Here is a 20,292-nt window from a genome sequence, read left to right on the forward strand (position 1 = left end):
TAAATTATTTATATCATTATTTTAATTTATAAAATATTGAGTTTTTATGTATTATATAAAGTATAAATAAATTATACATATTTTTATATATATATACAAATATAATTTATATAAGAATATATAAAACAAAAATCAGGACGAATCTATTAAAATCCGGATCCACCCTAAGACCCATTTAAGGCTTCAAAACTAGTTCCAGGCAGGGTGGGTTTGGGCCCGAGTTTAAGTTCCCTACCACTTAAGTGAAGCCATATATGTGAAAAAAGTTATAAGTTTCTCTGCACCAAATTTTATAAGTTATCGATAAAAATAACATACAAGTATTAAACTTTTTTTTCTGGAACACGAACCTTTTTCCACTACAAAAGTAGAAATGTTTGCAAACAACCCCCTCAACTATTCACAATTTACATGAGTACTGACCTGGCCCGGTGGCCTGGCGCAGTGTCTGCTGCACAATGAAATAAACATGCCTTCACAAAGTTACTGTTTCCAGTGGATATTGTTGAATTTGAAAAGGTCAATTGTAGACTATGTATAGTCATTGCCGTCCATATGATCACATTTTCCTTCCCTTCAATATTTTTTCCAATTTGATACACAAATCTTCTCTTAACGGGTTAAATACAAAAGAACCTCTTGTAAAAATACAAACAGACAAAAGAAAAATGGTAAATTATATCGATACTCCCTGAAATTAGATTAAAATACATAAACATCTCATGCTTTTTGCAAAATCATAAATACACCCCCTGAGGTTATTATTCAGAGGCGAAGCTTACACAAACACCCCTGAAAAATATTACACTAACACCCTTCAGGAAGTATAGCTGTAATTTTACAAAAGACCCCTATAAAATATTACACTAACACTCATCAGGGGGTGTAGCTGCAATTTTACAAAAGACAAGAGTATTTGTGTATTTTGACATAACCTCAATGGCTATCAATGTAATTTACCCGAAAAAAAAAAATAAAACATAAGTCCCTGAACTTTTAAAAAAAGGCCAGCATGATCTCAAATGTCGGAAACAATGAGCTTCTTTTTTAAAAGTTCAAAGGAGAAATTTTGTGAACAAGAAATTTTTTGTTTATTAGTACTTTTAGAGGGAGCAAAATGCAATTAATCCACCTTTTTACAGCCAAATTTGAAGGACGGTGCTTTTAGGCATGCATGCATTCATTATAACTTTTGAAGATGTAAAGTGCATGAACAAGAAATAAAAGTCTAGAACTTCCGTGTTTTTTCTTCGTGTACGGCTCTTTTCACGTAAATCGGGTTTTTACTCAAGTGGTAAAGTCGGCACTTCATGACCAAGGGTTTTTGGATTGGGATTCATTGAACGTTCGTGTCAGTTCTTTTATTGAAATTCGATTTATGAAAAATATAATAATTTGTAGTTAATTAATAAACTACATTTTAAATTGTGATAATTACATCTTCACTATGTTACACAAATTATTCCGATCTTTTTAAGAATTACACATACATCCATAAAAAATGTCAACATCATTTATATAAACTAAAAATGTAAACGAGTCGAGTCCGAACCGAGCTCGACCTTTTTTAGTGAGCTCGAGCTTGAGCGAATTTATTATTATTATCAGAATAAATCATGGGAATCACCAAATTTTTATATAAATTTATAAGTAATAAAATAGATTGCATAATGCATATTATTTTATAAAAATATAAACTACTACTTAGTTTAGTAGTAATATAATTAGTAAAATATACCAAAAAAAATTCATATTGCATAATTTAAAATTATAGAAAAATATTCATAATCTGGAATAATGCATTGAAATACATAAAAGTATTTTATAATGGAGATTAATATATGTTCACAATTTGCAATAAATTTATATATTTATAAATATTAGTATTATATTGATGTAACTATCATTTTACATTATTGAACAACATGGGTTAATCGAGCCATCAAAATTCAGATCAAACCGTTAAATATGATCGAACTTACAAAAAAATATATTTGGTAAAGTTTTAGACTTATTGGATATACGGATGTCGAGATACCGTACTAAGAGTAATCATTCAAGACGGTGTATCGTTGAATCAGGTTATGTGATTTTAAAACATACTGTCTGATATGATCTAACGAACACAATCTTATATATATTTGAATTTGGTATGAATAGGGTGCCCAGATTTTAAAATATCATAATTGTTGATTAAACATTTTGATCTCATTATATATATATAATGAAATAATAACAAAAACAATTAAAATTATTCAACCATCATTATTGTTATTATTATTATTATTTTTAGATTAATTCATAGAAATCACTAAATTTCAACATAAGTTTATAAGTAATAAAATAGATTGCATAATACAAGTATGTATCTTGATATAAATATAAAACTCAGAAATAGATAAAAAAAATTATCAGTGAATTACTTGTTAATTTTAAAAAAAGTATAACACAATACAAATATATATATATATAAATATAACATAAAGTTTATATTTGTCATATTAAATAAATATTTTATAAAAAATATTATAATTTACTAAGTTGTTGATTAAATTTATTTTTGTATAAAGATTAAATGTATAAATAAAAGTATCATAATTTATTATTATCCAAAATAAAATTAAAAAATATGATATTGATTAATAATTATAATGGTCAATTTTGAGTATAAAATTGATAAAGTATTGAATATGAAATAAAATATATAAAAATTATAAAAGTAAAAATATATAAAAAAATAAAAAAAAGCTAGCGAGCTAATGAACAGAGGAAAATCTCTAATTGTCTCTACTCGTCTACCACCTCTAATATAAAGCACCCTTATTTTAAAAAAATTGCACATCACCCCCAGAAACGTTAACAACATTACCAAACTATCCCTAATTTTTAACTAACAGGAATGATTTTTATAATCACGCAAAAGATACGAGTGGTTTGTGTAAATAAATTATAAATGAGGAGTATAAATTTAATTATTCCTATTAAATTTAAATCCGATAATGGATATGCATTTGATATTCTTAATAAAATCAGGCAAAAAAAAATTTAGAAAAAATGGAAATTTTTATTGTGCATGCAATGTGCAAAAAAGAGAGAGAGGCTAATTAATTGTGTGATACAATGCATCAAAGAAATTAATGGGTTTCTGTGTGCAGTGTATGTGGAGAGGAGTATAAGTTGGAAATATTGATTGAACCATGACCAAAATAATAATAATAATAAACCAAAGCAGACAAAAGTTTGACTTTCTCTTCTCTCAAATTTCTCTTTTTGACCATTAATGGATGGAAAATTTTATTTCAAATTGAACTCATTAATTAATTAATTAATCTACAACTATAGTAATATAGTTGTTTTAATTATGCTATGGTTTATTAATTTTTATGATTTAGGTTCATTTTTTATGATTTGTTTGAATATATTATGATGGGACCGAACTCATTTTTTATCCTTGAAATACTCAATATTGAAAAAAAAGATCGAAAATCTGTTTTTTAAATGAATTTGTAGAATAGAATTTGTGGGCACTTTGAAGAAAAGAGTCGTACGGGTTTTAAAACGGGCTGATTTTCGAATACTCAACAGGTTATGAAATTCGGATCAAAAATACCTAAACATACTCGTAGTATATGATAATATATTAGGCCTAGACGAAAAATACAGAAAAAATTATAAGAAATAAACAAAATTGGCTGAAAAATATAAAGATTCAAAGAAATGTTCGGACAATGGTCAAAATTGTGACGACTGTAGAAGTGAGGGCAACTGACGGGGCTAGATTCTACTTTGAAAGACGGCCATATGCATAGGTAGATCGCTACATAACTCTTCATAAGTGAAAATTTGTGGCCTCTTCTACGATCGACCGGTGAACTTCAAATATTCGATTTTGAATCTCTATTAATCTAATACTTTTAAAATGCATATGTCTCTTATTCTACATCGCACTATTAGATATATTTATGAAAATGAAAATGTTATTATTGTAGTAAGGAATTTCATCATTTAGAACTTATAATATATTAAACATAAATATATCCTAGAATTTAATTGACAAGATGAATGATTATATTAAATCTAATTCATCAGTAACTAATTAATCAACAAAATAATTCTTATTTTTTAAAATATTATTGGGACTTTACCACGCAGGTCTAGGAGTATGATCATACAAAAGCATTGAGATATAAAAAAGAACATTAAAATACACAACTTCTAAAATAATATTTTAATATTTTTTTTTCAGAGTGAAAGTGATAATATATATAACAATTATTATTATTAAAAAATATATGGATAGAAAATTGAATAAAATTGCAAATTCGGATAAAACTTATATTAAATGTTGCAATTAATTTGGAGTTGACAAGAGAATCTGGAAAGATTGATTGTGTTGGTATTAGAGCCAACTTTGTGAGGGCAAAGGCCCTATGCTTTGAGTTGGTGAAGGGGCACAATTATTATTATGCATGAAAATGTGCAAACAAATTGACCCACCTATACATTGTTGACTTAATATAAGCTTGACGATTTAAATGACTTGTCTAACATTTTTTTATTATTACTTATTGGATTAGTTTTAGTATTTTAAATATTTTTTAATACTATATTATACGATACGATGTTTGAAAAGTTGTATGATTTTGCCCTATAAAAGTTTCTCACTAAAAACGTAGTTGCCAACATTATTAGCCCTTAGACGAGGGTTTTTGGCAAGTACGTGACCATGTCCCTACAAACAACGTCAAATGATGCAGCATGTGACGTAATCGAGTTATGTGGCACGAGGCATTACATGATGTGGCTGGAGCCACATAATTTTGTCTTTAAAAGACGTTTAGATATAGAGAGAAGATCTTGAATTTGATAATGTGTACGAGTTTCTAATTTGTTGGTGACGTAGGGCACTTGGCCGTCTTATAATAAACGACACAAAATTCACATCTGCAATTAATGTGATGTATTAGCGAGATTAGAATAATTTAATAACTTATATACAAAATTTAAAATTTAAATGTCACAATTGATATCTGATAGCTTATCACCTTAATTAAATAAAATAAATGAGACTGTTGACTTTCTTGTGGCTTCACAAATTTAATTAACAATGTGGTTTTTCCCAAGCAATCTTTGTAATATTATACTAGTAAGCGTATTTGTGTAGGTAACAGGTCCCCAAGTTGCGTTTCTCTCGGCATATGGGGGGGGAGACTACCAAGGGTAATGTGGCTGATATGGAGACTCAAGCGGAGAGAGAGGATATCCAAATGGATTCCATTTCAGCAATTTCCTTTACTGGCTGGAAGGGTAATTGATCAAGGAGATCTGATTCCCTAGCCATGCTCACTCTCTTAAGAGCACAATGGTAGGAGAAATATGGTCGTGATCCTTGCAGCCATTCCTTGTTCAAACCCAACTACTCGTTGCGGTGTCATGTCCACAATGTCGTTGAAGCTGGTGTCCCAATTACCACAGACGAATGCCTGCTCGTCCCAATTTGAGTTGGGCACGCATGGTTATATTCTTTTTTGGAAAAATTACATTGACACTACTCATTCTTCTCGATTTTGGACTCTTAAGAAGACCAAGTCATTGAGGTTGAGGAAAATCCTTCTCACTTGGCCGATTTTTTGCCTTGCTGATAAATGTCCTGTTACGTTTTTTTCTCAACCAATCGAGCTGGCTCTTCTATAAATAGCCTCACTTCTAATTCATTAAAGCACATAATTTTGTCGAGCTCTCCTTTACTGTTTCTCGAGCTCTCCTCTGGTCTCTCTCGTCCTCCTCCTCTTTTCTGACTTTAGTTCGTTCATTTGTCCAAACTCTCTACCATGAGTGTGCTTGTTAGAGGGTTATAACTGTGTCAACCTTGAGGAGCGAACGGTTTACGCTAGCTGCACCGCGGTAGCACCGAAGTTTCGCTTTGAAGGCAGTGGTTTGTCCACGGCACAACTTCTATTTTTGCAACAACCTCTAGTGCCTTGAAGACTTACACTTCATGATTGTTAGCCTTTTCTATTGAAACTGGATTAGAGAACGCTGCATGGGGATCCACAGAGTTGCCCTTTGCAACTCGAGCATAACTTATCAAGATATTATTGAGAGCGATCTGTTTTTATCGCGATTAATCATCTTAGTTCATCTTAATTTTTAAATTCTATTCATTTGTAATGTAAAGAATAATTCCATCTTTGGTGATGCTTTCAACAGAATAATTATTTAATAAAGTGTATATAATATAATAAGTTAATGTTTAAATTTATAAAAGAAAATTAATGACAAAAGAGATGCATTAAAATTAAAAAATTATAATAATAATTACAAAAAATAGTGAAAGAGTGGGAAGTTAGATTAATAAATAAAATAAATAAATAAATTACATATTAAAAAAACAAACTAAAAAAAAAAGACATTAAAAAGGTATTCTCCCTTACTATATAATATAGATAGACGAAAGCTATATATGGATATTAATATTTACAATATTATTTTTCGTTTTTGGTGGATTGTAGGACGTCATGAATATTTATTAATTATTTCATATATATATATATATATATATATAATAAATATAATAGTGTAATTGATTGATGTGGGTTGTCCGTACGAGGAATTAAAATTTTGACAAGTTGCACGTCAAAGGGGCTCATCAATTCCCCAATTTTATTCCCAGGATCATATATAGCTGTTCGCTAAGCTCCACCGTCCATTTACATCATCACTTACTTACATCTATCTCTCTATATATATATATATGATAAACTATATTGCCATCATTTGAAATTAAATCGAATTATATATTTTTTTTTATTTTTTAAAGTTACTAATATATACGTTTATTGAAATTAGGCATGGTTTTGCGATCGATCTGTCTAAACTCAAGATTTATCTGTCAAGAAAACTTGAGACCCATCGAATAAGATACGAGAAACCTGATTGATATTTTTTATAAAATAATACTGCCATAATTTTATAAATATGAGACAATATAATTATTGAAAGATTATTCTTTTTTTGTAAATATATATGTGCATTAGGCATTAAATATTTAAAAAAACTTAGAATATGTATTACTTATATGAACATTAAAATGTTTATCTTATTATTTTAATTTATAAAAGTATTAAGTTTATGTATAATATGTAAGTATAATAGTATACATATTTTTTTTTATATATGTACAAAAATATTTTATATGAGTATATATAAAATATACAAAATTAAAAATAATATATAATTGAGACGGGCCTAGGTCCAAACACCGAGATCCGCTTAAGGTTACAAAATCCGTCCCATACCGGGCGGGTCCGAGTTGACCGTCTTTAGTTGACGTTGTAGTTGTAATTATAAGTACACATTCTATTCAATTGTGAAATTTTATTCAAATACCCCCTCATGAGGGTACCATAATAGAATAGAAGGGACATTACATTTAAAAGGCAATATATATATATATATATGAATATATTTGGCAATCGAACCCAATAAATATAAAATCTAATAACATCATAGTCTGCACGAGCCTATAAGAAAAACGTCGCAAGTGTGGTCCCAAAACCTAACAGATTTGGTCCCATAAAATCAGTACGTGGGATCACATTTGAAACGATTATGAATCCTATGAGACCAAAAATATTAATCTCGTAAAGTATCGAGTCAAAAATACAACCCTCATTTCTTACCAGACTAAAATTACAATTTATGATCGTGGTGTTAACCCAGACAAAGACATCATTGTCAAACCCCCTCATTTTTGTCCTGCAAAACAATCTGAACTTTTTGAGGTAACCTTCAAATTTGTGTAGGCATAGGTTGAAAATGCAAGAATCAAGTTTTTTTTGTAAGGGACTCAAAATGTGGGTAGTTGGTCCAAAAGTTTTTGTCAAAATTAATTCCACGGAAATAATTCCAAAATGAGAGAGTAGATATGGCATGTGACATGAAAAACGTACATCAAAATTCATTTCCAAAAGTGGAATTTGAGGTGGAATTCAATGCCCACAATGAATGGATGCATGTATGTGCAACATCATAGTAATCACCCCATCCCCTACACTTTATTATATTCATATTATTTAGGGTTAATTTGACTTCAATTTTCTTTCAAAATATGATAATGTATTTTTCCCCAAACTTTTTTTGAAAATCACACTTATATCCCTCAAAAATTTATTAGTTAACCCTTTCATTAGGGATTAGACGAAAATGTTGATGTTAGCAACAAAATTATATAAATTTTTAATTTTTTTTAATATTTTCAAGTAATAATTTATATTTATAAGGAAAAAATGCAGTAAGGTTAACTTGACTTTATATATATTGTATTCTATCTCTTTATAAGTACAAAAATATATATGGAAATGTTAAATGAGGGGCAAAATTGAAAATTTTATGTAATTTATTTTGTTGACATCAACAATTTTCGTTTAAACTCCAATGGGTGGGAGTCAAATGTAAATAGAGAGTTTTCGAAGGGGGTACAAACGTAATCTCAATACCTTGGGGAGGGGGGAATTTTAATTTTGCATTTTCAAATGGAATATAAGTGCAATTGACCCTATTATTTATATAGGATAAATTACAGTCACATCTCCTAAGATTTGACATAATTATAAATACATCCTTATTGTTTAAAAACTTCCCCTAATTTTAATGTCCGTCTACCAACAAACCTATTTTATTAGTTTATTATCCAATTTATGTGGCAAACTACCCAAAATACCCTTTTAAATTATAAATATAATTTATATATTTGATAGATTAAAGTATTTTTTTGAATTAATATGCTCTATAGCTCATTTACTCCACCCATCCTCATTTTTTAATTTTTTTTTTGAAAATAAATATTCAATAAGGGTAAAGTATTGATTTTCACCTTACCGTCCAAAGGCCATATAGCTATTTTTTATTTGAGGAAGCTATTTATAAATTTTTAAATAATGATGGAATATTTGTAATTACAATAAATTTCAAAACAGATATCCATAATTTACCTATATATATATATACATATATATACTTAATCGACGAACAAGATTTGAGTTGATTAAGTTCAGAATAAGGGATTAAATTGCATGAATAAAATTTAGAAAGTTACACAAAAAGTTTCAATAAAGCTCCTCAAGTACGTGGTCAAGATTGGCGATGGGACCAGAAGCATTGGCAAAAATGTCAATCTTTTGAAATTTGACATAATTACAATACCTATTACTGTTTAAAAAATTACAAATATCCCCCTGGTTTAACGTCCGTCTAACAACGAGCCAATTTTGTTAGATTTTCATTCAATTTTTGTGATGAACTGATCGAAATGCCCTTTTGAATTATAAATTATAATTTTATATATATTTTATAATTTTTTAAATTTTTTTATAAACTAATATTCCCTCTAGATTATTTATTTTACTCACCCTTAATTTTTTTTTACATTTTTTCAAATACTTTGTTTATTTTTTTAAAAAATTCAATAAGGGTAAATAGTAATGTTCACTTTACCATCTAGGAGTTACATAATTATTTTTTATTTAAGGGGAGATATTTGTAATTTTTCAAACAATGATAGAGGCAAGTGTAATTTACCCAAAAATTTATGTATGAACATTGAAACTGATCCTAAACTTTGTATTCGTATATAAAATTGCAATATCTATATAGATACATTTGCCTAAAGGATATAAAATATTTCAAAATTGTTTTATACATAATGCATGCTATTGTAAGAATAATAATAAATTATAAACTATGCTTTTTATTTATTTTTTCATAATTATATTATACCATATAAGTTGTATTTTATTGATATTAGTTAGAATGTACAATATAATCTTGAATATATCGTATGCGAGATTTTTTTTAATACTTTCCATTAATTTTGTAAACATTTTCTAAAATTAATAATAAGTATTATATTATATCTGAGTATTTAATATCACTAGAAGAAATTTTATTATTGACAGTAATTTTATTGATTATGGACTAAAATTATGATAAATAATTATCATTAATTATAATTAAACAAAAATTTATATTATTCACTATGAAAATTATTGACAATGACTATTAGCTATAGTAAATATTTTAGCGATATTAGCAAAAATCACTACAACAAACTTTGTGTATCGTTGATCTATAAATATTTATTAAAACTATTTATTTTAAAATATAATAATTAGCTACTTTTTTTTATGAAAGTATATATCCATGCATCATAGCTGCATGGTAGAGTACTTAAAACAAGTTGGATAAAATTAGAAGAGTCTCTTCCCCATAAGCTATTTATAACTTTTTTCTTTTCTTAGTGAAAGATATGAGAGAGAGAGAGAGAGAGAGAGAGGTCCAGGGGTGAAGAACCAGGACATCCTTTTCAAATTCATAATCTTTTTTTCCTTGATCCAACCATCAAATATTTCACTGTCAGCAAGAGGCCCCCACTTGTTTTCTGCTCGTTCACTGAATCCAACCCTTTTCTTTTCTTCTCTCTCTCTCTCATATGGGAGTTTCTTGTAATCTAGAACAAGTGTGTGTGTATATATATACACACACAAACACATTAAAATAAGGCAAGAAAAAGGCAGTGCATATATTGGATGGTAAGAGCCTCCAACCCCACCACAAGTGACATAACAAGACCAGAAATACAACCTTCCCATTTCACTCCCCATTCCCATCACACTTCTTTTCATTTTCAATCACATTTCTTCACACCAAAAAAGACTCTTCCACCACAGCATATAAAAGAAACCTTCAAGTTTGGGTTTTTCTTGTTATACTTGGTGCTTTTGCTTCTTTTGAGCTATATTCTCTATCCCTCCTCACCTTTCTTCATCATTTCCAAGATTGAGTTTTTGGGGTGCGAAAACAATAAGTCTTGAGAAGAAAGAATTAAGGGATATATATTGATCAGAGAGGAGAAACTAAAGGAGGAAAACGGGATTGAAGAAGAGTGAAATGCAAAGTAATTGTTTTGTTTCTTGGTGCGGCATTTGGAAGCTGAATTTGCATTCTCATCATCACCTCCAAAACTTGCAACAGCTTTACAAGCAATATAGGTATAGATATACATTATACATACATACAATTGGATTTTCTGTCTTTCTTCCTCTTGCTCCAAGATTTAACTGGATTTCTTATCTGGACTTTGTTTTTTTTTTTACTTTTGGGAATACTTATAACTTATGTATGTGTGTATGTTTGTCTTTCTTCCTCTACTCCAAGATTTTAGCTGGATTTCTTATCTGGGCTTTGGTTTTTTTTTTTTTTTCCTTTTTCTTTGGGAACAGATTTATATATAATATGTGTGTGAGTGTGTTTGTGTCTTTCTTCCTCTTGCTCCAATATTTTAGCTGGAGTTCGTATCTGGGCTTTTGCTTTTCTTTCTCTGGGAATATGTATGTGTGTATATATGTTTCTGTGTGTGTGTGTCCGTCTTTCTTGCTCTTGCTCCAAGATTTTAGCTGGATTTCTTGTCTGGGCTTTGGTTTTTGTCTTTGGGGAAATGTGTGTGTATGTTTGTTATGGGGTTAGCTAATGAATCCTGGTCAAGTTCATAATCTCAGTGATGAATCTTGGTGAAATAGTTTAATCATGAGTTTTTTATTCCTTTCATCCATTGATGTTGTTTATTTGAGTACTCTAATCAGTTTACTTTTATGCCTTTATGTTGAATGTGATCTATTTTACCTGTTTAAGATGGATTATTAGATCATGGCGGTGGCTTAAAATGGAAACTATGCTATCTGCTATATTTAAACAATGTAAAGATCTGTCTTTGTTTTGACCATTATACATGTTTCAAGCCCTATATACTTTTGGTTTTTCCCTCTTTTCCTGTAACCAAAATTCAAGAATTTTGTTTTCTCCTGCAATTGGATCTGATATATTGCTATTTCTCCCTTTTCTTGAATTGCAGTTGGATTTCCCGCGATGACGTCTTATGGTTTTGGCACTGAATGTAGACAGCATTTGTGAATATATAACATAGCATTGAACTGAATTTTGAGTTCATCCCGCCAAGATAGAAGCTCCTCTCACTTGCTGCTTAAGGCCTCTCTGTTCCTAGTAGATTCTTGGAACTTCTTCTACACCTAAAAAAAGATCGATTCATTTCACTCTCAATAGTTTTGCTGTGTGCTAATCTTACTCAAAAGCATACAAGAATCAGCACGAAATTCAGATACTAATCCCCTCAACCATCAAGTTTGAAACACGATTCTTGAATTGCACCTGATTGCACATTCTGTGTTTATCAAGACAAGACTGCCTGCATTGATCAATTTTGTTTGAGATCTTGGAAGTTTAGAAATGACTGTCAAGCAGCAAAGATCGAAATCAGCATTGTCCAAGGGTTACATCGATCTCCAAGATCAGCACTTGCGCAGTATCATGGATGGAAGAATGGCAAAATCCGCCACTCGCCAACAAAGAAAGAGCAGTGTCCATATGGCGGAAGGACAGAGATTAGAGCATAGATTAGAGCATTGCCGGTCTTTCTCACAAGGGCACAGTGGAAAGATGTCCCGTTACTTCACGTTGGAGTCGTTGTTTCTGCTCGTCTGCCTGACGGTGTCGCTGCTGATACTGCCGCTGGTGCTGCCACCGCTGCCGCCTCCGCCGTTTCTGCTACTGCTGCTTCCCATCTGCATTCTGGCCCTCCTCATGATTTTGGCCTTCATGCCTTCTAATGTCAGGGACACAACTTATGTGTAAATGGTGTGGAGATGAGATAATCTTCACATAATTTTGGTTTTTTCTCTATAATGTGAAGAACAGGAAAAATTGTTACAGAGTTCTTTTATTTCTTACAAATATCTCACCTAATTAGTATATGTTCTCATTAGTATATATACATATGTCCTTTTGAAAGTTAGGTCTGAGCCAGCTTAAGTTCTCTTGCTTTGCAATTTTCTGTTTCTTTTAAATTTCTGTTTCTGCAGTTTGAGTGGATTTGGGAATGCTGCAAGAATTTGAATTTGAGGATACTATTTGGACAAAAGGTTTTTTTTTTTTTTTTTTTTTTAAGAAACAGTGATTATATTACGTCATATCAATAAATTGACGAATGCACTGATTCAATCAGTAAACTCATAGTACAATAAATTAATATTATAATAGACTTGTATTAAGTGAGATAAACACTCATATGTGAATTCAACCCTATAACCTCCAACTTATTTATAAAATTTTAGATTTAATCACTAAATTAAGCCATCATTTAGAAAAATTCAAATGCCTCAATATCATAATAAAAAGTTAAATCTATCAATATTTCACAAAATGCAATTCAAAATGAGAGGATTTAATCTCAAATCCATCAATTGACTGTGTGGAAGAAGGTGAGTTTACAGCCAAACAAAAATTTGAAAGTATGTCAAATTTTGAGATAAATATCTTTTTTATTTTCAAAAGAAAAGTGGAAGGAAAAAAATCATATATAATGAATACATGAATTAAAAGAAGACGTAATAATTTAATAAAAATTATATAATAACACAATCAACAATAAAATATGCTAATGAAATTGGTGGTTTCAGAAAATTAAACTCTTCAATATCACCCTAATTAAACCCCAAAATTGTCAAATAATGTCTAAATTTAAAAAGAAAAAAGAAATAGATTATATATACATATATATATATATATATAATTCATAGCTGCTGGCTGTAACTTAATCTTTATGGTTTGGTACTTTCACACACCATTCATATAATTTTTCATGAGATTGCAATGCCAACCATTTGATACAGTTTGTGTTGTGATACATAAGGTAAGGGGTTTACTTACAGCCACATCCATTCGCATGATTGCATCACCATATATTCAAAAGGGCAGAGAAACACTAACACATTAGCTAACTTACCTACCAACTTCAACATGTCTAATACTTTGATTATTTATCATTTTTTCTGTAACATGAGAGCAAGACGCAGAGCAGAAAGCAGGAGAGGATGATTCATGTTCAAAAATCTACACTTCCTATCGCACTAAACCACACCTCCGATGAAAAACGGAGGCAGATGGTGTTCCAGGACAGCCAGTAACTCTCTCTTTTGGCCCGGCTCGTCCAGGACCTGTCCCCCAAGCCTCCTGGCTGCTTCCACGAGCTGCCCTCGATGCCTCTGGGATAAAAGGCGGCCTCCTGCCTTGACGCACTCCCTATACAGAGGCAGATAAGCCACCGCCACCCTCAGAGGGGCGGGTAGATCCCGTAGACAGATTGGAGAGTTGCCCCATTTTAGAATCCGCACCAGGTTTGAGAAATGTGCTTCTCCTTCTCTCAGTCCGTCTAGGAAAGCTGCCTCAGACCAGTGCTCTCGGAGGAAAGACTTGAGCTCAGGAGCAACGGCCTCGTCGTCGGATCGAGCAATGCTGTCGGCGACGGCGTAGGTTGCGGCGGGATCCCCTAAGAAATCAGAGTGGAGGAGGAAGGCTACCCCATTGAGAGACCCACCGCTTCGTTCGCCAGCAGCCTTGAGAATTTCGATGCTGAGGGCAGCAAGGACATGGTGAGGAACATGAGGGAGGAGATACGCTGCAACCTCTACTTGACTGCTCGACGTGGCAGCTGTGAGGGCAAGACAAAGTTCCATGTCCCGGCAACCCCTTTGGACAAACCACTGAACAACTGGCATACAACCCCTCTCGGCAGCTCTCATTAAAGGACCCAAGAAAGCCATAGCATTACCCTCCTCCACCAGACACTCCATGGTGCCAATTTTACCATAGTGTGAAGCAAAGCCCAATGCGAGGTCAACATCTACATCCAAGCTGTTCCTTTGAGCAATCTAACATCCCAAAGCCAAAACAATTAAGCAAATGTGCTAGGTTAATTCATCCAATGCCAAAAGGGAAAGCTGTAAATATAATAAGGAAATAAGGAATGTGAAGATGATGCAAGGTCTCTTAGGCCTAGACACGCAAAGGGATGGAATATTAAGGCCAGCTTGAAGGTATTGAAGCTAAGGAACCTGATGATTGTGAACTAGTAGCTATTCCAAGAAAACAAGCAGGACTATTGCCAATTACAAATGGCAAAGTATGTAGCAACAACAGGCATATTAAATTTAAACAATAAAGAAAACTGAACTGCTAAATAAATGAAGCATAATTGTAATCTCCAAACATTTGCATTTGTGTTGACGCCAGCAAATTCCATAAAAATGGAAATGAATTAAAAACTTCTGAGTTATTGAACACAAGACCCTCAGAGCCTCAGCCATGTGGCTCAAACCTAAACGCATCATTTTGCCATGCAATATGCTGAACTTGACCACATAATATTACAATCCTAAAATTGACATGAAACTGAAACTGAAGGTTCTCTAGTTTCCAGTTTAGCAGTCTCAAGATGACAACTGGAATTAGCAATGTGTTTCACACGGACCCTATGATTTCATTCATAAAATCATCTGACATGAAGCACAAGAGTGCAAAAATATGTCCTCACACTGAGGTACATTCCTTTTCAAACAAGTGGCATGACATCAACATCTACAAGTTTTGGCATTTTAATGTAAAGAGCATCAACAAGCCCGATCAGTATGCAAAAGGTCAACATAAACCTAAAATATTCTTAAGCAATCAAATACAATAAGAAACTGACATCCTAACAAGAATTATCTTATGCAAGGGAGAAAAGATTGCATGTCAAATGGTTGGTATGTAAAACATAGGAGAAGGTGGTCTGTGTATTTGACAGTCTTCTAGTGTGACTATGAACAAGGTTTGGTGAGGGACTGCGGTGGAAGGGACCTAGATCAATACTATGGAATCTGTGGGTTGACGTAACAACCAAGTATTATGATGAAGAAGCTTAAGAGAAACTACAAAATTTATATGGAAGGGAATGAGAAGAGAAAGAGAGAGAGAGAGAGAAGATGCATAATAATTTGTCAAAAGGTCGCACAAGAGTATCTATTTAATGAACTTTATAAACAGTACTTTGGAAAATGGAGAATAGAAATGAGGCTGAAACCAGAACTTGGGCAGAAGATCTTAATTGAGAGGACAGTTTACCTTCACAAACAATTATATGCCCCGGGAAAATGAAAAGTGAAACTGTTGTAATCTCTTAAGACAAGGATCCATGAAACAATGGTAAAACAATAAATAACAGTCCACAAAAACATTGCTTACTCAGTAGCACATGAAAATTAGATTACCTGCAACAGAATACGAACAAGTTCTGTGCTCCCAAACCGTGAAGCCTCCAGGAAACACTGGTTAACATTGTCTGCACCACCCTCAACCAGCATGCCCAACAATCCTTGGATTGCAGTTGCTGATATACCTGATGCCCAACCAGGGTCAAATGAACTAGAGAAGAGCGTAAGTGGGAAGCAAGCCGCATCAAATGCTTCAGTGAAATCCTTCCCAGTAAGATGGTTGCCTGCAAGATCGAGGAAGGTCTTGAAAGCAGATAACTGTAGTTGGATCTCAACAGGAGAATTATGACCCACTCTGTCCCGATTTCCCTGGCAGCGAGAATGGAAACTTATACATTTAAGAGCCCACTCAGTAAATTTCTGAACCTTGGCACCTGCTTCTGCCTTCAAGACTTCGTCTCCGTTGCATTCCTGAAGCCTTTCATGTAACCTGCTAGGAGGAAAGGGTGGAATTCCTCAGGACACATGCTAAAAACTTCTGAAACGGTACCAAGCGTAACAAGGAATGCAAGGAAAAGCTTCAGAACAACCTGAGTCTCAAAAACATAGATGTAAATGTAGCCTAGAGGAGGTCATATTCCATATGCTCCTCCATTACACCATGGGAAGTAAGAAAATGAACAAAATTATGATTTCTGCCCAACAAAGAGAGAAGCTAAAGATAGCAGGAAAAGCAAACAAACAAGGAAACATAAAAGGGCCAACATATAACCATGTCAGATGGTTTCAGACAAATTGCAGAATATATATGCAAACAAGGATCCTAAGGAAGAAATGGCTTTGTCTTTCCAGTAATCATTATTAAGAAACAGCCTGTATCCAAGAGTTGAGTACAACACTCTAACTAGTGAGACACTAACAAACATTTGTCCTTTCAGTGAATGCAATCACATTTACCATGTTTCCTGTCAGCAATACCATGTTGCACTTAAGTGGTACACCTACCAGCTTGCAAGACAAGCACGGTAGGATGCTAGGTAAACTAGAGAACGAAGGAAAATTTCGAGCAAAAATTGGCAGTCTTTAAGCATAAGAGTGCGGAACAAGGAACTAAGGTGATCACATAAGTTGGGAATCCTTAGGACTCGTTAGAGGCCAGAAAAAAACTAGCAGAACGACATATTGCACGAAATTCAAATTTACTTTTGCAATCTGTGCACGGCAAGTTAAATTTGAGAGTCCAACTACACAAGTGTTAAGGTTTGAGAGCAAGAGCACAGGCAGATTAGGCTTCCCAATATTTGGAACATTCCATGCCCTTGCTTTGAGGTTACATATAAACTTTACAAAAGTTAATCAGATTCTAACGTTGTTCTAAATTGTACAACTGAAAATCCACAATCTAGCCTGAATTCAGGAACATCATCAATGCAGCAGTAGTCATATATGCACCGACAATGCAATACCAATTTAACGGTTTAACCTACATTTAGGTTAACAAAAGTGAGCATATAATCAAGGCAAAGACATCTAAAACATGAATAATGATCTGTATTAAATTGGCAATGGGTGGTAATAGAAATCCTTGCACTTTCATATCAATGCGCAACTTGTAGGACAGTAGGAAGACAAGATTACCATTCCAATATGAAAATAGGCAGTTTCTATGCCTTTTCCGGCAGTTTGTCAGATAGAGAACATTAAGGGCACACTAACAAATTCATTCAGAAAATGTCAACATGTTCATTCAAGAACATATGATAACAAAAGGACAAAGAAATTCTCTAGCTACACAAAGGGCTTGTATTCCACATGTCTGTCAAGGGGGCAAACAGAGAGAGAACTATAGTTCACCAGTAAAATCGATATTGTAGATATACGTACATGCACATATGAATGAATGTGAAAAGAGGAGGTTTGATACCTTTGAGCCATCACGGTAACAGTGTCAGCAAGGCTCATCGTCCGACTCTGACAAGCAGAAACACAAGATGCAAGAAATGAGGTCCTAAGTGCAGCTCGAGTGAAGTCATAGGCCCCATTAGCAATGATCTTCTTGATCAATCCAGTAATTCCATATAATTCTTGCTGTGTGCTCAAGAACCAGATTGAATCCAAAGAAATGCATAGTGCATCATTTAGAGTCTGAGGATCGGCCAACAAAATCAGACTCTCAGCAAGCTCCCAATCATGGGAACTCACAGCCCCCTGAAACAACCTACCTAACTCAATTCTATCTTGTCGACTGAGCTTCCTCCCATTTTTTCCAGGCTCAGAATTAGAAGCAGCCAATCTAGATTTAAGTTTCTCAGCACCACAGCTACAAGAACTTATAGTCGAATCTTCCTTAATAACAAGCGGAGCTTCTCTTGAGAAAACCACATTTCCATCGCTTCCTCCCTCACCCTTCTCGGAACTAAAAGCTACAATATCAGTTCCATGTTTACTCTCATTGCTTGCCCTTGATATTTCATCCTCAGCAGTTTCCATTTCCATCATTTCAATTTCAGAACAGTGAGGCTCTTCCATATTAACCTCATCTAAGCTCTGGCTTTCAATTTCACTTTCAGACTCACTTTCACTTCCTATTACAAGAACTTTCTTTGTTTCCATTCTTGGTCCCAAACACCAAAGACGACTGAAGCAGCAAAAAACACTTTTAAAAACTCAATTTTTCCAACTGTCACCCATTCCTTTACAGTCAGAGAGAAACCTCAGGCCAAGAACATCTGTTTTTACTCCACTAGTTTCCAAAAAACCCTGATAATTTCTGCCACTGAAATATTGTCACAAATCCAAATTCAGAATTTCCTACTTCATAGGCTCTCAACCAAATTTCCAGTTTATAAGGGAAAACAAGAAAAACCACACCAGCAAACCGGACAAACTAGAGCAATTCAGAGATCAAACCCCTTCTTCACATTTAAAAAGTGACCCAACTTATACCACCCAAATGCAAAAAATGGAAGACCCTTCAGGAAAGCAACAGCCCACCAGAAAATATCAAGAATCCGGTAAAAGTTCGAGACCTTGCACCTCGAATCATGCAAAAATCTCTGCTATCTCCCCAATCATTAGAAAACTCAAAAACCCTTCACCCCCAAACCTGCAAAAATTGCAGAAACCGATCCACTTGCAAATCCCTATAAAACATCAAAACATATCCATCAATAAAAAAACAGAATTAACTCAACAACACAAAACGCAACCCCCAACCAAAATGATAAAAGGAAAAAGAAAACCCCAAAACAGCCGGCAAAAATTTATCCATCACAACTCCCACAGATTGAAAGAAACAACAATTAAAGAAAGAAACAGAACTTCAATCAAACGAAGAATTCCCAAAACCATTTTCATTCAAGAAAACAACAACAAAAAAAAAAAAAGATAAAAATTTTATACGTAGAGAGAGAAAAATACCTAAATAATTATGAGTGGAGAGAAGTAGAGAGAGAAGCCATGTTGGTGGTTGTCTCTGTCTTTCTGTGTATGGTCCTCACCCCTCAGCTCTTTTGTTTTCTTCTGTTTTCCATTTAACCAAAGTTGCTATATTTCTCATCACCCTTTTCTTTTTTTATTTTTTTTATGCATAAATCTATATTTTTTTCTTTTTCATTTCCTTTATTCCTCTTCATTTATTTATATATCTAGATAGAAAATAAAGGTAATCATTCATACATATTCCGAGATAATCACTGTAATTTGCATATGCGTCACCGTTTTGCGGCTAATTCTTTCAATTTCATAGATTTATGAAATATTAAATTATTATTTTTTAGCGGGATAGTCCGACAACTTGAGCTCGAGATTTTCTATAGATGATTTTTAAGTTTAAATCGGGTGATTGCGTAAGTATGTCGGGTGTGTAATAAAATAGAATTGCTGAATTCGACTCGTATAATTGAATTCTGAACTACGGCAATCGACGCTCAAGTCATGGAGAATTTATTGCGTCTCTTACTACGTCTATTCATATCACATCAATATTTATTAGTAGAATTCAATTTGCATTAAATGGTATGAGAATTTAATCATAAACATGTAAAGTTACCTCTCGTCTATTTACAAATATAAACTGAACAATTACATCACTTTTCTTTAATATTTGATATAATTAAACATAATTTTTTTATAATTCACAGAATTACATCAAACATTATGAGAAGACAACGTAACTATCCCAATATAAGAA

The 20,292-nt window shown here is 32.8% G+C and overlaps 2 protein-coding genes across 3 annotated transcripts; one reads left to right on the plus strand and one right to left on the minus strand.

The window, feature by feature from the left end:
• Nucleotides 1–10,544: 10,544 nt before the first annotated feature.
• Nucleotides 10,545–12,865, plus strand: LOC110011742 (protein AUXIN-REGULATED GENE INVOLVED IN ORGAN SIZE-like). Its single transcript, XM_088878220.1, has 2 exons — nt 10,545–11,048; nt 11,909–12,865. Exon 2 carries the CDS (start codon nt 12,301–12,303, stop codon nt 12,703–12,705), a length of 405 nt encoding a protein of 134 aa, XP_088734346.1. The 5' UTR covers nt 10,545–11,048; nt 11,909–12,300; the 3' UTR covers nt 12,706–12,865.
• Nucleotides 12,866–13,786: 921 nt separating this feature from the next.
• On the minus strand, nt 13,787–19,670 carry LOC105158834 (ankyrin repeat protein SKIP35). Of its 2 annotated transcripts, none has more exons than XM_011075718.3 (4): nt 19,521–19,670; nt 18,025–19,243; nt 16,158–16,590; nt 13,787–14,780 (listed from the first exon to the last, which is right to left on the minus strand). In XM_011075718.3, the coding sequence occupies exons 2-4, from the start codon at nt 18,711–18,713 to the stop codon at nt 13,980–13,982; spliced, it is 1,923 nt and encodes a 640-aa protein (XP_011074020.1). In that variant the 5' UTR covers nt 18,714–19,243; nt 19,521–19,670; the 3' UTR covers nt 13,787–13,979. The 2 variants fall into 2 exon arrangements, with proteins under 2 accessions (XP_011074020.1, XP_011074021.1); XM_011075719.3 differs by lacking the exon at nt 19,521–19,670 and adding an exon at nt 19,422–19,443.
• Between the last annotated feature and the right edge of the window lie 622 nt (nt 19,671–20,292).

Source organism: Sesamum indicum, linkage group LG3, assembly GCF_026168435.1.
Source record: "Sesamum indicum cultivar Baizhima isolate 11 linkage group LG3, ASM2616843v1, whole genome shotgun sequence".
In the NCBI taxonomy this organism is placed as follows: domain Eukaryota; kingdom Viridiplantae; phylum Streptophyta; class Magnoliopsida; order Lamiales; family Pedaliaceae; genus Sesamum; species Sesamum indicum.

Bases quoted from the DNA above. Each gene is read 5' to 3' on its own strand.
- LOC110011742 (XM_088878220.1), top strand. From the start codon at position 12,301: ATGACTGTCAAGCAGCAAAGATCGAAATCAGCATTGTCCAAGGGTTAC.
- LOC105158834 (XM_011075718.3), bottom strand. From the start codon at position 18,713: ATGGAAACAAAGAAAGTTCTTGTAATAGGAAGTGAAAGTGAGTCTGAA. The intron at 16,591-18,024 runs GTATCAAACCTC...TCCTCCTAGCAG, and splicing joins GTTACCGTGATGGCTCAAAG to GTTACATGAAAGGCTTCAGG. The intron at 14,781-16,157 runs GTAATCTAATTT...TTGGGATGTTAG, and splicing joins TTGTTCGTATTCTGTTGCAG to ATTGCTCAAAGGAACAGCTT.